The 17,427-nt window shown below is 57.9% G+C and overlaps 1 protein-coding gene across 2 annotated transcripts in view; it reads left to right on the forward strand.

Moving 5' to 3' along the window:
* LOC139261981 (macrophage colony-stimulating factor 1 receptor-like) overlaps positions 1-17,427 on the forward strand; it is a 93,430-nt gene that overhangs the window by 60,432 nt on the left and 15,571 nt on the right. For both annotated transcript variants that reach the window (XM_070877142.1, XM_070877143.1), the window contains exons 11-16: positions 789-899; positions 6,824-6,959; positions 11,107-11,195; positions 11,916-12,007; positions 12,936-13,058; positions 14,818-14,929. In XM_070877142.1, the coding sequence (XP_070733243.1) occupies positions 789-899; positions 6,824-6,959; positions 11,107-11,195; positions 11,916-12,007; positions 12,936-13,058; positions 14,818-14,929 (663 nt within the window). The remainder of the gene's footprint in view (positions 1-788; positions 900-6,823; positions 6,960-11,106; positions 11,196-11,915; positions 12,008-12,935; positions 13,059-14,817; positions 14,930-17,427) is intronic.

Below are 17,427 nucleotides of genomic sequence, written 5' to 3' on the forward strand. Positions count from 1 at the left end.
CTCACCCCTCACCTCCACCCTCACCCTCACCCCTCAACCCCTCACCCTCACTCCTCACCCTCACCCCCCAATCTCACCCCCACCCTCACCCCTCACCCCCCCCACGCTCACCCCTCAACCCCCACCCTCACCCCTCACCCCTCACCCTCACCCTCACCCACCACTCTCACCCCTCACCCCCACCCTCACCCCTCACCCCTCACCCCCCACTCTCACCCCTCACCTCCACCCTCACCCCTCACCCATCACCCCTCACTCCTCACCCTCACCCCCCACCCTCACCCCTCACCCCTCACTCCTCACCCACACCCCCCCACTCTCACCCCTCAACCCCCAACCTCACACCTCAACCCCCCCCTCACCCCCACCCTCACCCCTCACCCCCACCCCTCACCCTCACCCCTCACCCCTCACCCCTCACCCCCACCTTACCCCTCACCCCTCACCCCCACTCTCACCCCTCACCCCCCCACCCTCACCCCTCACCCTCACCCCTCACCCCCCACCCTCACCCCTCACCCCCACCCTCACCCCTCACCCCCCACTCTCACCCCTCACCCCCCACCCTCACCCCTCAACCCCTCACCCTCACCCTCACTCCTCACCCTCACCCCCCACCCTCACCCCTCACTCCTCACCCTCACCCCCCACCCTCACCCCTCACCCCTCACCCCTCACCCCACCCCCCACCTTTGCCCCACCCCCCCCGTGTTGTTTCGGAATGAACTGGCCGAGGGGGCCCAGAGACACCGTTGCCCGTTCCTGAACCTCTCCCTCTCCGCTTTCAGCCAGCGCCCATTCCACCGAGAAGGAGGCCTTGATGTCGGAGCTGAAGATCCTGAGCCACCTGGGGCAGCATTCGCACGTTGTCAACCTTCTGGGCGCCTGCACGCACGGAGGTGAGCAAGGTCGGGTTTGTGTTTGTACGGCCAAGGGGCGGCTCACTGTCGGTGCACGACAACAACCGCCTGCATTCAGGTATCGCCTTTAACGTAGTCAAACGGCCCAGGGAGCTTCGCAGGAGCGATTATCGGAGGGGCTTTGACACCGAGCCACATAAGGAAAGAAAGGGCTGGATTTTGGGCCTTAGGGCGGTAACAGCACCGGGCGGTAAATTTAGCGCCCGGGAAATGGTTTGTGTCGGCAGCCACAAAATTCATCAGCTGGGCCCTGAGTGTGGGGCGGAAGGCTAGGGGAGGGGTTACACATCTCTCTCAGGGGGGGGGGGGGTTACACACCCTCTCTCGGGGAGGGGGAGGGGTTACACACCTCTCTCAGGGGGGAGGGTTACACACCTCTCTCGGGGGGGGGGCGAGGGGTTACACACCTCTCTCAGGGGGGAGGGGTTACACACCTCTCTCGGGGAGGGGGGGGAGGGTTTACACACCTCTCTCGGGGAGGGGGGGGAGGGGTTACACACCTCTCTCAGGGGGGAGGGGTTACACACCTCTCTCAGGGGGGGGGCGAGGGAGGGGTTACACACCTCGGGGAGGGGGGGAGGGGTTACACACCTCTCTCAGGGGGGAGGGGTTACACACCTCTCTCAGGGGGCGAGGGGAGGGGTCATACACCTCTCTCAGGGGGCGAGGGGAGGGGTTACACACCTCTCTCAGGGGGGAGCGAGGGGAGGGGTTACACACTCTCTCAGGGGGCGAGGGGAGGGGTCACACACCTCTCTCAGGGGGCGAGGGGAGGGGTTACACACCTCTCTCAGGGGGCGAGGGGAGGGGTTACACACCTCTCTCAGGGGGCGAGGGGAGGGGTTACACACCTCTCTCAGGGGGGCGAGGGGAGGGGTTACACACCTCTCTCAGGGGGCGAGGGGAGGGGTTACACACCTCTCTCAGGGGGCGAGGGGAGGGGTTACACACCTCTCTCAGGGGGGCGAGGGGAGGGGTTACACACCTCTCTCAGGGGGGGGGAGGGGTTACACACCTCTCTCAGGGGGGGGCGAGGGGTTACACACCTCTCTCAGGGGGGGTGAGGGGTTACACACCTCTCTCAGGGCGAGGGGAGGGGTTACACACCTCACTCAGGGGGGCGAGGGGAGGGGTTACACACCTCTCTCAGGGGGGGCGAGGGGAGGGGTTACACACCTCTCTCAGGGGGCTAGGGGAGGGGTTACACACCTCTCTCGGGGGGGGGAGGGGTTACACACCTCTCTCAGGGGGGGTGAGGGGTTACACACCTCTCTCAGGGCGAGGGGAGGGGTTACACACCTCTCTCAGGGGGGCGAGGGGAGGGGTTACACACCTCTCTCAGGGGGGGAGGGGTTACACACCTCTCTCAGGGGGCGAGGGGAGGGGTTACACACCTCTCTCGGGGGGCGAGGGGAGGGGTTACACACCTCTCTCAGGGGGCGAGGGGAGGGGTTACACACCTCTCTCAGGGGGCTAGGGGAGGGGTACACACCTCTCTCGGGGGGGGGAGGGGTTACACACCTCTCTCGGGGGGGGTGAGGGGTTACACACCTCTCTCAGGGCGAGGGGAGGGGTTACACACCTCTCTCAGGGGGGCGAGGGGAGGGGTTACACACCTCTGTCAGGGGGGGAGGGGTTACACACCTCTCTCAGGGGGCGAGGGGAGGGGTGACACACCTCTCTCAGGGGGGGCGAGGGGAGGGGTTACACACCTCTCTCGGGGGGGGAGGGGAGGGGTTACACACCTCTCTCAGGGCGAGGGGAGGGGGGGGTTACACACCTCTCTCAGGGGGCTAGGGGAGGGGGGGGGTTACACACCTCTCTCGGGGGGGAGGGGTTACACACCTCTCTCAGGGGGCTAGGGGAGGGGTTACACACCTCTCTCAGGGGGCTAGGGGAGGGGGGGGTTACACCCCTCCCTCAGGGGGCTAGGGGAGGGGGGGGGTTACACACCTCTCTCAGGGGGCTAGGGGAGGGGGGGGTTACACACCTCTCTCAGGGGGCTAGGGGAGGGGGGGGTTACACACCTCTCTCAGGGGGTAGGGGGAGGGGTTACACACCTCTCTCGGGGGGGAGGGGTTACACACCTCTCTCAGGGGGCTAGGGGAGGGGGGGGTTACACACCTCTCTCGGGGGGCGAGGGGAGGGGTTACACACCTCTCTCAGGGGGCTAGGGGAGGGGGGGTGTTACACACCTCTCTCGGGGGGCTCGGGGAGGGGGGGTGTTACACACCTCTCTCGGGGGGGAGGGGAGGGGGGGGGGTTACACACCTCTCTCGGGGGGGAGGGGTTACACACCTCTCTCAGGGGGCTCGGGGAGGGGGGGGGTTACACACCTCTCTCGGGACGCAAGGCCGGCTGAGCGACCGAGAATCCCGAGCTAAAGATGGCTCTGGGCGATGCCGCCCCACAACAACAAAATAATCGCTACACAAAGTTCAGAAAACATTCCCAATGTTTCACTGACCACAAATAAAATCTTAAATCGCAAAAAGCGAATCAAAAACCGAATCGCACTTCCCTGGAGCAGTAACCCCTTCCCTCAGTGCCTCCGGGAACATTTCGGACCGCCCGCTTTCCCGGGCGGTGTCACTAGGGGGCGCTTCACGCGCCGCACCCAGGACCGTAGTTGCCGTGGAAACCGCAGGGGCGACGCGCGCCGGCACGATGCTCTCGGGCGCCACTGCTCCGTGCCTCCGCAAAACCGGCACCCAATGTCCCGGCTGGGCGCTGGAAGATGGCCACTCGGGCGCGGAATCCATTTCCACATCCGTTAACGACCCAGCGGGAGGCTAACAGAGGAGAAAACAAAACTGTAATCCAGCACAAAGATTTGTATTTCTCCAAAGCGCTTTACAGCCAATGAAGCACTTTGTGAAGTGCAGTCGCTGGTGTAATGTGGGAAACGCGGCAGCCTATAGGGGCACAGCAAGCTCCCACACACAGCAAAGTGACCAGATAATAATAAGGAAGTATTAGGACAGGAACTGGGTCGGAGAGGTTGGTTTTAAGGAGCGTCGTAAAGGAGGAGAGAGAGGCGGAGAGGTTTCAGGAGGGAGTTCCAGAGCTTGGGGTCCAGGCAGCGGAAGGCACGGCCACCGATGGTGGAGCGATGGAAATCGGGGGATGGGCAAGAGGGCAGAATTAGAGGAGCGCAGAGATCTCGGGGGGGGTTGTGGGGTTGGAGGAGGTTACAGAGATAGGGAGGGGCGAGGTCTTGGAGGGATTTGTAAACAAGGATGAGAATTTTGAAATCGAGGCGTTGCTTAGCCGGGAGCCAATGTAGGTCAGCGAGCACAGGGGGTGATGGGTGAGCGGGACTGGGTGTGAGTTAGGACACTGGGCAGTGAGCACAGGGGGTGATAGGTGAGCAAAACTTGGTGCGAGTTAGGACACGGGTCAGTGAGCACAGAGGGTGATGGGTGAGTGGGACTGGGTGTGAGTTAGGACACGGGGCAGTGAGCACAGGGGGTGATGGGTGAGTGGGACTGGGTGTGAGTTAGGACACGGGGCAGTGAGCACAGGGGGTGATGGGTGAGTGGGACTCGGTGCGAGTTAGGACATGGGGCAGTGAGCACAGGGCGTGATGGGTGAGCAAAACTTGGTGCGAGTTAGGACACGGGTCAGTGAGCACAGAGGGTGATGGGTGAGTGGGACTGGGTGCGAGTTAGGACACGGAGCACAGGGGGTGATGGGTGAGCGGGACTTGGTGCGAGTTAGGACATGGGGCAGCGAGCACAGGGGGTGATGGGTGAGTGGGACTCGGTGCGAGTTAGGACACGGGGCAGTGAGCACAGGGGGTGATGGTTGAGCGGGACTGGGTGTGAGTTAGGACACGGGGCAGCGAGCACAGAGGGTGATGGGTGAGTGGGACTTGGTGTGAGTTAGGACACAGGGCACAGGGGGTGATGGTTGAGCGGGACTGGGTGTGAGTTAGGACACGGGGCAATGAGCACAGTGGGTGATGGGTGAGCAGGACTTGGTGCGAGTTAGGACACAGGGCACAGGAGGTGAATGGTGAGCGGGACTGGGTGTGAGTTAGGACACAGGGCACAGGGGGTGATGGGTGAGCGGGACTTGGTGCGAGTTAGGACACGGGGCAATGAGCACAGGGGGTGATGGGTGAGCGGGACTTGGTGCGAGTTAGGACACAGGGCACAGGAGGTGAATGGTGAGCGGGACTGGGTGCGAGTTAGGACACAGGGCACAGGGGGTGATGGGTGAGCGGGACTTGGTGCGAGTTAGGACACAGGGCACAGGGGGTGATGGGTGAGCGGGACTCGGTGTGAGTTAGGACACAGGGCACAGGAGGTGAATGGTGAGCGGGACTGGGTGTGAGTTAGGACATGAGGCAGCGAGCACAGGGGGTGATGGGTGAGTGGGACTGGGTGCGAGTTAGGACACGGAGCACAGGGGGTGATGGGTGAGCGGACTCGGTGCGAGTTAGGACACGGGGCAGTGAGCACAGGGGGTGATGGGTGAGCGGGACTCGGTGCGAGTTAGGGCACGGGGCAGTGAGCACAGGGGATGATGGGTGAGCGGGGCTGGGTGCGAGTTAGGACACGGGGCAGTGAGCACAGGGAGTGATGGGTGAGCAGGACTTGGTGCGAGTTGGTACACAGGGCACAGGGGGTGATGGGTGAGTGGGACTTGGTGCGAGTTAGGACACGGAGCACAGGGGGTGATAGGTGAGTGGGACGGTGCGAGTTAGGACATGGAGCACAGCGGGTGATGGGTGAGTGGGACTGGGTGTGAGTTAGGACACAGGTCAGCGAGCACAGGGGGTGATGGGTGAGCGGGACTCGGTGCGAGTTAGGACACGGGGCAGCGAGCACAGTGGGTGATGGGTGAGCGGGACTCGGTGTGAGTTAGGACACGGAGCACAGTGGGTGATGGGTGAGCGGGACTCGGTGTGAGTTAGGACACGGGGCAGCGAGCACAGTGGGTGATGGGTGAGCGGGACTCGGTGTGAGTTAGGACACGGGGCAGCGAGCACAGGGGGTGATGGGTGAGCGGGACTCGGTGCGAGTTAGGACACTGGGCAGCGAGCACAGGGGGTGATGGGTGAACGGGACTTGGTGCGAGTTAGGACACGGGGCAGTGAGTACAGGGGGTGAGCGGGACTGGGTGCGAGTTAGGACACGGGGCACAGGGGGTGATGGGTGAGTGGGACTCGGTGTGAGTTAGGACACGGGGCAGTGAGCACAGGGGGTGATGGGTGAGTGGGACTGGGTGTGAGTTAGGTCACGGGTCAGTGAGCACAGTGGGTGATGGGTGAGTGGGACTCGGTGTGAGTTAGGACACGGGGCAGTGAGTACAGGGGGTGATGGGTGAGCGGGACTGGGTGCGAGTTAGGACACGGGGCACAGGGGGTGATGGGTGAGTGGGACTCGGTGTGAGTTAGGACACGGGGCAGTGAGTACAGGGGGTGATGGGTGAGCGGGACTGGGTGCGAGTTAGGACACGGGGCACAGGGAGTGATGGGTGAGTGGGACTCGGTGCAAGTTAGGACATGGGGCAGTGAGCACAGGGGGTGATGGGTGAGTGGGACTCGGTGCAAGTTAGGACATGGGGCAGTGAGCACAGGGGGTGATGGGTGAGTGGGACTTGGTGCGAGTTAGGACACGGGGTCAGTGAGCACAGGGGGTAAGGGTGAGCGGGACTTGGTGTGAGTTCGGACATGGGGCAGCGAGCACAGGGGGTGATGGATGAGCGGGACTCCGTGCGAGTTAGGACACGGGGCAGCGAGCACAGGGGGTGATGGGTGAGCGGGACTCGGTGCGAGTTAGGACACAGGGCAGCACAGTTTTGGATTACCAAAGTAATTCTCAGGCATGTGTGAAGTGGACTCTCCAGGGACATTACATAACTTTTATTTAACCTGATTTGCCTTTTAATTGTAGGCCCTGTTTTTGTCATCACGGAATACTGTTGCTATGGCGATTTACTGAACTTCCTGAAACACCGGGCCCAGTACCTGACCTGTTGCGAGGCGCTGAATAATTACAAGAACCTATCCCAGCATGAGAGACCCATAAGGTAGTGACATAGAACAGAAGTATTAGGAGCAGGAGTCGGCCATTCGGCCCCTCGAGGGGTTCCATTCAATAAGATCACGGCTGATCTTCGACCTTAACTCCACTTTCCCGCCCGATCCCCATATCCCTCGATTCCCTTAATATCCAAAAATCTATCGCTCTCAGCCTTGAATATACTCAACGACTGAGCCTCCACAGCCCTCTGGGGCAGAGAATTCCAAAGATTCACCACCCTCTGAGTGAAGAAATTCCTCCTCATCTCAGTCCTAAATGGCCGAGCCCTTATCCTGAGACTGTGACCCCTGGTTCTAGACCCCCCAGCCCGGGGGAAACACCCTCCCTGCATCTACCCTGTCAATCCCCCTCAGAATCGTGTATGTTTCAATGAGATCACCTCATTCTTCTGAACTCCAGAGAATATCGGCCTAGTCTACTCAATCTCTCCTCATAGGACAATCCCCCCATCCCAGGAATCGGTCTGGTGAACCTTCGTTGCACTCCCTCTATGGTAAATGACCTTTAATGTCATCAAAGGGAAGTTTGTGACCTCCATCATCATCATCATCATAGGCGGTCCCTCAAAACGAGGATGACTTGCTTCCACGCCAGAAAGGGATGAGTTCCCAGGTGTTTCAATGAAGGACCTAATATTCCAGATCCCGAACTACATCCTGAAGGGTGGAAGATGCCTGTGTGTGGATTTTTTTAACGTGGGGTGACCGTTGCACACCAGCCACCACACGGGCTTGACAGAGCGAGGTCTTGGTCCAGTGGCAAGGGTTAACCAGGACAACTGGAGACCAGCTCTGCTGCACGGACCCAGTGCGCTCACATATCGCAGTGTGGGCTGGGCCCCGTGCTGCCCCGAGGCAAGACTTGACTGGCCTTGGCTTCCCTCACCCCCTCACCCCCTCCTCACACTGTTCGAGAGGTGTTTGCCAGTTGTAATGTATTTGCTTCATGGGTTCTTTGCTTAAGAATCCATAGCAACACATTGCTATTAAGAACTAGTTGGTTTATTAGCAAAAGGTTTAACAATCACACGACACATTACCAGTTCATCCACCAGGCTCATAACCACCTGCCCCATCGCGGATCCCCCAAACCCAACTGGCTGGGGTTTTATTGAGTCTTGTGAACATCACATGACTGGCTAAGCCGCTCCCAACTCAACAGCTCTACAACTATTTTGATTGTAACTTTAAACCAAGTGGCTCCTTTTGGTAAATGCACCAAAACCCACAAATTTCCGAATAAAACTTTAAAGGATTATTGGTTCGAATTAAAATTTGGTTGCCGGGGGTGATGATGCACTCCAGTCCCTCCGATGCCCACCTCTCGCGGAAGGCCGCGAGCGTACCGGTGTACACCGCCTGCTCCATCTCCAGGGACACCCTGGCTCAGATGTAACCGCAGAAGAGAGGCAGGCAGTCGGGCTGAACGACCCCCTCGACCACCCACTGCCTGGACCGGCTAATGGCCCCCTTGGCCATGCCCAGGAGCAGTCCTACGAGGAGGCCTTCGGACCTGCCCGCTCCCCTCCGCACAGGGTGCCCAAAGATCAGGAGCGTGGGACTGAAGTGCAACCAGAATTTGAGGAGCAGCCCCTTCAAATATTAGAAGAGGGGCTGCAACCTCGCACACCCGATATACACATGGAACACGGACTCCTCCAGACCGCAGGAATTGCAGGCGGCCTGGGAGTTTGTGAACCGACTTAAAAACCTATTGCACCACCCTCCAGGCCAAGTCCCCGATAAATAGAGGGAGGACTCCCGCATAGCGAGCACTCCACTGGGGACCCCCGCCTCCTCCGGACGGCAAGATGGTGCGCCATGGCGTGTCCGGACGGCAGGCGAGGATGGCAAGGTGGAGAGTGTGCAGGAGCAGCCCGTACAGGAAAGGCCTCTGCGCGGAACTGAAAGGCACGGTGGGGATTTCCTGGAGGAGGCTCAAGTTGTGAGGCGCCGGCTCCCGAGGGAGGTTCTGGGGTTTGGTGCCGATGAGGAATTCCGTCCGGACGGGGGTCAGTTCGGACGAGATCTCCCCACGTGCTTGAGCCTCCTCGATGCACCTAACGGAGTCAGGGCCCAGCGCTGTTTTTAGCGACTCGATGGCATCGGCCGCTCGCCGGACGTCGGCCCAGGATAGGCACCATGCCAGCTCGTCTGGCGCCATCCAGCCCGCTCCTCCGCCATCGAGCAGGTCCCTGACCCTGGTCACCTCGCCAGCCACAGCCCTCTCGTCCGCCTGCCACCTGAAACCTCGGTCGTGGAGGTACGGATTCCTGAGCACAGTGGCTCTACGAGCCTGTGAGCATCCTGAGAGGTGCATACATTACCTGGAAGGCTCTCCTCTCGCCGACATCTCTCCCACCTCTCATTTCTTCACTTTGTCCCTCTGTTTTATCGATACTGGGGTCAATGCTCCTTCGAATCTTTGAATATTCTTCACTTGCCCCTCTTAAGCTCCAAATCCAACGGATCCTTCCTAATGTTACCAACCTCTCGGATTTGGCCAGGAGTCTCCAGGAATGGAAGATTAAATCTCCAGGACATTGCTGTGAAGAAAATTCCCCAGGAGAAAAAAATCAACGAGGCATTCAACAAAAATTGTGACTTTTTTTCCCCAATTTTCTTGGAACACTTTAGTTGATGAGTTAGAAAAGTTTTGGAGATGGCAAGGAGGGCAAGGGGAGGGAATCGAGAATCGCGAATCATCCAATGGGGTGACAAAGAGTATTGTTCGCTTTCCGATTGGCCGTGGTGCTGATGGACATGTCACACGACCAATGCCGGGAGAGTGTGGGGCGGGGCGGAGGGAGGGGGGGCGGCAGGAGGTCATGTGATGAAACCTCCAGGGACACATCCCACCATAACTCTTCCCCCTCCTCACATCCCGTGGTCAAGCCGTGGCCCATCTTACCCTCCCTCGTTCTCTCCGACGGCCTCCTATAATAGAAACATCGAAACATAGGTGCAGGAGTAGGCCATTCGGCCCTTTGAGCCTGCACCGCCATTCAATGAGTTCATGGCTGATCCTTCCCTCAGTACCCCTTTCCCGTTTTCTCTTCATACCCCTTGATCCCTTTAGCCGTAAGGGCCACATCTAACTCCCTCTTGAATATAGAAACATAGAAACATAGAAAATAGGTGCAGGAGTAGGCCATTCGGCCCTTCGAGCCTGCACAGCCATTCAACAAGATCATGGCTGATCACCCACCCCAGCACCCCACGCCCCCTCCACACCCCCCGACCCCCGACCCCCCAGCCGCAAGGACCACATCCAACTCCCTCCCGAACACATCCAATGAACTGGCATCAACAACTCTCCGCGGCAGGGAACCCCACAGGCCAACAATTCCCCGAGTGAAGAGGTCTCTCCCCCAATCCCAGCCCCAAACAGCCCACCCCCCATCCCAAGAGCGTGCCACCCCCCGGCTCTGGACCCACCCAACACCGGGAACACTCCCCCCCGCACCCAACCCGCCTCGTCCCGTCAGAATCCTTCCCAAATGCCGAACACCCCCGGATGTCGAGCCCCCAGCCCCGGCCACCCCGGAGCCACGCCCCCGCGACCCCAACCACACCACATCCACCAACCGGCATCTGCGCAGTCAACCCGTCCACCCCACTCCGAACACTCCCCGCACCGAGGCACAGAGCCCACAGGCTCACCCCTCCAACGCACTTCGCCCCACCCCCAGATCTCCGCTGCAATGTGGCCCCTCCTGTCCCCCACCCTGGGTTTCTCCGGCCCTCCACCTCCACCACTCTCCCCTCATCTTCCCTCTGCCTCCCCGCACAGGCTCCCATCTTGGGGGCGGTGACATTCTGGGGCCGGGAATTTTAGCCCCCAGCGTGGAAGTCCTGCTCCCGCCCCAGAATTGGCCTTACCCCCCCCTCAGTGGAAGCGGAGTGCAATTTCCCACACTCCACTTCCTTTGGGGGCAGTTATCGGGGCACGAATATATCGAATATAAGTGAACAATCGTCACTTCCTCCTCCGATTGGTCGGCGGTTTGAAACCCAAGCTTTGTGCCATCGTTTCTGCTCCTTCTCCCTGCCTTGGCGGGGGTGCGGGCGGGGAGGGTGGGGTGGTGTCTAGTCCTGGACTGATTTCAAGGGTTCTCCTTGTCTTTCCCACAGCGACTGCTCAGGAGGTTACCTGCCCATGAGGCCCAGTGTGTCCAGCATGAGCCCAGTGATTTCGCAAACCGATCTCCAAGCCACTGAAGGTAAACTGGCAACTATTCAGACCATTGTCAACTTAAAAAATATATATGTTCATTCCTGGGGTGTGGGGGTCGCTCCAAGGCTGGCACTTATTGCCCCCTGAGAAGGTGGGGGTGGGGCCTTCCGGAACCGCTGGGAGCGGGTTTGACACAAACTGAGGGTCTCGCTCAGAAAGAGGTTACGGGTCAACCACGTTGGTGTGGGACTGGAGTCACCTATAGGCCAAGACTAGGTGAGGACGAGATCTCATAGAAACATAGAAAATAGGAGCAGTAGTAGGCCATTCAGCCCTTCGAGCCTGCACCGCCATTCAATAAGATCATGGCTGTTCCTCTATCTCAACGTCATATTCCCACTTTTTCCCCGTACCCCTCGTTACCTTTTGTGTCTAGAAATCTATCTGTCTCCCTCTTAAATATATTCAGTGATTTGGCCTCCACAGCCTTCTGTGGTAGAGAATTCCTCTGAGCGAAAACCTTTCTCCTCATCTCGGTCCTAAATTTCCTACCCCGTATCCTGATCTCTGTCGAGACTTAGCTCTATTGTACCTGTCGCACTATACATCTGTTTGTGCTCAGGCTGATTGTTTATTCAGAATCGAGACCTTGCTGGCTTTGGCTACCTTGTGACGGGGAAATTCTTCAGCCAAAACGTTAGGAAGAAAAATCGCTGCACCCCCCTTCACTGCCTGCCCTTCTAACTAGACCACCTTCCTCAAACAGAAGGCGAAGACCCACAGCCATTGAATGTTGGTGACCTCCTCAGCTTCTCCTACCAAGTTGCCAATGGGATGGATTTTCTATCCTCCAGAAACGTGAGTACAGACTGAGCTGGGTGAGTGACTCCGTTGCCCAGTGTGTTACTGATCCGCACACTGACCACGAAGACCCCAGCTTCAAGCCCCGCTCCGGGGTATCCAGGGGTCGGCGGCACAGTTGGGCTCAGTGCCCTTGGGATCGGGGGTAGGGAAAGTTGCTCAGGGGTCCCACTCCTGATCCTATCCAGTAACTCGACCCGATCTGTCCATTCACCAAACCTCTGTGTGTCTGATAGGGGGATATGGGGAGAAGGTGGGTAGGTGGGGTTGGGGGATATGGGGAGAAGGTGGGTAGGTGGGGTTGGGGGATATGGGGAGAAGGTGGGTAGGTGGGGTTGGGGATATGGGGAGAAGGTGGGTAGGTGGGGTTGGGGGATATGGGGAGAAGGTGGGTAGGTGGGGTTGGGGGATATGGGGAGAAGGTGGGTAGGTGGGGTTGGGGATATGGGGAGAAGGTGGGTAGGTGAGGTTGGGGGATATGGGGAGAAGGTGGGTAGGTGGGGTTGGGGATATGGTGAGAAGGTGGGTAGGTGAGGTTGGGGGATATGGGGAGAAGGTGGGTAGGTGGGGTTGGGGAAATGGGGAGAAGGTGGGTAGGTGGGGTTGGGGATATGGGGAGAAGGTGGGTGGGTGGGGTTGGGGATATGGGGAGAAGGTGGGTAGGTGGGGTTGGGGGATATGGGGAGAAGGTGGGGTTGAGGGATCTGTGTAGGGTTGAGATCAGTCAGAAAGGGGTGACCCTGTTGGGTCTAACTGCCTCTTCCTGACACTCAAAATCCTTCTGTTTAAGAATGGCAAATTTTCTCACCGGAGGATGGAGTACCCTGTGTGGGGAATTGTGGAGTACAAATGATGTATTGAGGAAGCAGGTCTGGTGAGGTTTAGTCGTTGAGGTGAGTGACCGGTTGAGGGGTTTGTCTTGCAGTGCATTCACCGTGACCTGGCCGCGAGAAACATTCTGCTGACACAGGGACGGATCGCCAAGATATGCGACTTCGGCCTGGCCAGGGACATCATGAACGACTCCAACTATGTGGTGAAAGGCAACGTAAGTTCAAACATCACCGAGCGGCCCGACAGTAAGAGGTCTGAGCGGGTTAGCGCATCTCCAAGAGAGGCGCTGAGGCACATGTCCCAGGGAGGGGCCAGCTTCCAGTCCTGTTTGTTTTCATTCATTCCGGGGATGTGGACGTCGCTGGCAAGGCCGGCATTTATTGCCCATCCCTAATCGCCCGTCGAGAAGGTGGTGGTGAGCCGCCTTCTTGAACCGCTGCAGTCCGTGTGGTGAAGGTGCTCCCACAGTGCTGTTAGGGAGGGAGTTCCAGGATTGTGACCCAGCGACGATGAAGGAACGGCCGATATATTTCCAAGTCACTATGGTGTGTGTCTCATAAGAGCATAAGAATTAGGAGCAGGAGTTGGCCATTTGGCCCCTTGAGCCTGCTCCACCATTCAATAAGATCAACCTCAACTCCACTCTCCCCATCTTCCTAATTACCTGCGTTCCCAAAGATTCGCAACGCTCGGTGAAGAATTTCCTCCTCACCTCAGTCCTAAATGGCCGACCCCTTACCCTGAGTCTCTGCCCCTTAATTCTAGACTCCCCAGCCCGGGGAAGCATCCTCTCAGCATGTATGGCATCTTAGCATCTCTCACCTCGGAGGGGAACGTGGAGGTGGTGGTGTTCCCATGCGCCTGCTGCCCTTGCCCTGCCCTGTGGTGGAGGTCACGGGTTTGTGCTTGATGGACTCAGCCGTGGGCAGTGCAAGATGTTTTACAGATATGGGATAATCAGCCAGACTTGGCGAGGGAGTGAAAAATAATTTCACCAGACTGATTCCTGGGATGGGGCGGGGGATTGAGGAGACTGGGCCTATGTTCTCTAGAGTTTAGAAGAATGAGAGGTGATTCATCGAAACATCCGACATTCTTACAGGGCTTGACAGGGTAGATGCAGGGAGGATGTTTCCCCCGGGCTGGGGAGTCTAGAACCAGGGGTCACAGTCTCAGGATAAGGGGTCGGCCATTTAGGACTGAGATGAGGAGGAATTTCTTCACTCAGAGGGTGGTGAATCTTTGGAATTCTCTGCCCCAGAGGGCTGTGGAGGCTCAGTCGCTGAGTATATTCAAGGCTGAGATCGATAGATTTTTGGAGTCTCGGGGAATCGAGGGATATGGGGATCGGGCGGGAAAGTGGAGTTGAGGTCGAAGATCAGCTGTGATAACATAAGAACATAAGAAATAGGAGCAGGAATAGGCCACCTGGCCCCTCGAGCCTGCTCCGCCATTCAATATGATCATGGCTGATCTAATCATGGACTCAGCTCCACTTCCCTGCCCGCTCCCCATAACCCTTGACTTCCTTATCGCTCAAAAACACCTTAAATATATTCAATGACCCAGCCTCCACAGCTCTCTGGGCCAGAGAATTCCACAGATTTACAACCCCCTGAGAGAAGAAATTGCCCCTCATTTCCAATCCTTAGTGAACATCAAACACTGAATGGTGAGGAGGATGAATGTACAGCATTGGACACACCCGTGAGAAAATACACTCAGAATGTGCCCAAATAAGCGGAAGACGTGGAACTAATTAGAGTGAGCCTCCCCTTTGACGCATAGATACCAAAATAAACAGCAGCCGAAAGGGAAAAGACAGCTTGATATTTGGGATCGCGAGCTTCACCAGTTTTGAAGATGAAAATCTCTGCGTCCTTAATCCGAATAGCCAGTGTGTCCTCTTCTGATTCTCATGCAATGAATGCGTCTCCTGCTCATGAGATCACTGACCTTCTCTCTGTCTCCAGGCACGTCTCCCGGTGAAGTGGATGGCCCCGGAGAGCATCTTTGACTGTGTGTACACAGTGCAGAGTGACGTCTGGTCCTACGGGATTCTGCTGTGGGAGATCTTCACACTGGGTAAGTGGGCCGGCCACTCTCCAACTCACAGTAACGTTCATTCTCCCGGCGAAATCCAATCAGTCAACCGTCGCCCATCACTGACAGCAATTCCCAAACATCAGTTCCCACAACACTCCCGGGTACCCCTGTAAATACTGACACATTCCCGGGGACCCCCTGTAAATACTGACACACTCCCGGGGACCCGATGTAAATACTGACACACTCCCGGGGACCCCCTGTAAATACTGACACACTCCCGGGGGACCCCCTGTAAATACTGACACACTCCCGGGGACCCCCTGTAAATACTGACACACTCCCGGGGACCCCTTGTAAATACTGACACACTCCCCGGGGACCCCCTGTAAATACTGACACACTCCCGGGAACCACCGGTAAATACTGAGACACTCCTGGGGACCCCCTGTAAATACTGACACACTCCCGGGGACCCCCTGTAAATACTGACACACTCCCAGGGACCCCCAGTAAATACTGACACACTCCCGGGGACCCCCTGTAAATACTGACACACTCCCGGGGACCCCCAGTAAATACTGACACACTCCCGGGGACCCCTTGTAAATACTGACACACTCCTGGGTACCCCTGTAAATACTGACACACTCCCGGGGACCCCCTGTAAATACTGACACACTCCCAGGGACCCCCAGTAAATACTGACACACTCCTGGGGATCCCCTGTAAATACTGACACACTCCCCGGGGATCCCCTGTAAATACTGACACACTCCTAGGGACCCCTGTAAATACTGACACACTCCCGGGGACCCCTTGTAAATACTGACACACTCCTGGGTACCCCTGTAAATACTGACGCACTCCCGGGGACCCCCTGTAAATACTGACACACTCCCGGGCACACCCTGTAAATACTGACACACTCCCGGGGACCCCCTGTAAATACTGACACACTCCCGGGCACACCCTGTAAATACTGACACACTCCCGGGGACCCCCTGTAAATACTGACACACTCCCGGGGACCCCTTGTAAATACTGACACACTCCCCGGGGATCCCCTGTAAATACTGACACACTCCCGGGTACCCCCTGTAAATACTGACACACTCCCGGGTACCCCCTGTAAATACTGACACACTCCCGGGGACCACCGGTAAATACTGAGACACTCCCGGGGACCCCCTGTAAATACTGACACACTCCCCGGGGATCCCCTGTAAATACTGACACACTCCCGGGGACCCCCTGTAAATACTGACACACTCCCGGGTACCCCTGTAAATACTGACACACTCCCGGGGACCACCGGTAAATACTGAGACACTCCTGGGGACCCCCTGTAAATACTGACACACTCCCCGGGGATCCCCTGTAATTACTGACACACTCCCGGGTACCCCTGTAAATACTGACACACTCCCGGGGACTCCCTGTAAATACTGACACACTCCTGGGGACCCCCTGTAAATAAGGACACATTCCGGGGACCCCCTGTAAATAAGGACACACTCCCGGGGACTCCCTGTAAATACTGACACACTCCTGGGGACCCCCTGTAAATAAGGACACACTCCCGGGGACCCCCTGTAAATACTGACACACTCCCGGGGACTCCCTGTAAATACTGACACACTACCGGGCACCCCCTGTAAATACTGACACACTCCCGGGGACTCCCTGTAAATACTGACACACTCCCGGGGACCCCCTGTAAATACTGACACACTCCCGGGGACCCCCTGTAAATACGGACACACTCCTCGGGACACCCTGTAAATACTGACACATTCCCGGGGAACAAATGTAAATACCGACACACTACCGGGCACCCCCTGTAAATACTGACACACTCCCCAGGGACTCCCTGTAAATACTGACACACTCCTGGGTTCCCCCTGCGAATACTGACACACTCCCGGGGGCCTCCTGTAAATACTGACACACTACCGGGGACACTCTGTAAATACTGACACACTCCCGTGGACCCTCTGTAAATACTGACACACTCCCGGGGACCCCCTGTAAATATGGACACACTCCCAGGGACCCCCTGTAAATATGGACACGCTCCCGGGGCCCCCCTGTAAATACGGACACACTCCTGGGGACCCCCTGTAAATACTGACACATTCCCGGGGACCCCCTGTAAATACTGATACACTCCTGGGTTCCCCCTGTAAATACTGACGCACTCCCGGGGACTCCCTGTAAATACTGACACACTCCCGGGGACCCCCTGTAAATACGGACACACTCCCATGGACCCTCTGTAAATACTAACACACTCCCGGGGACCCCCTGTAAATACTGACACACTCCCGGGGAGCCCCTGTAAATACTGACACACTCCTGGGGACCTCCTATAAATAGTGGCACACTCCCGGGGACCCCCTGTAAATACGGACACACTCCCATGGACCCTCTGTAAATACTAACACACTCCCGGGGACCCCCTGTAAATACTGACACACTCCCGGGGAGCCCCTGTAAATACTGACACACTCCCGGGGAGCCCCTGTAAATACTGA

The sequence above is a fragment of the Pristiophorus japonicus genome, chromosome 4 (assembly GCF_044704955.1).
Source record: "Pristiophorus japonicus isolate sPriJap1 chromosome 4, sPriJap1.hap1, whole genome shotgun sequence".
Lineage (NCBI taxonomy): Eukaryota > Metazoa > Chordata > Chondrichthyes > Pristiophoridae > Pristiophorus > Pristiophorus japonicus.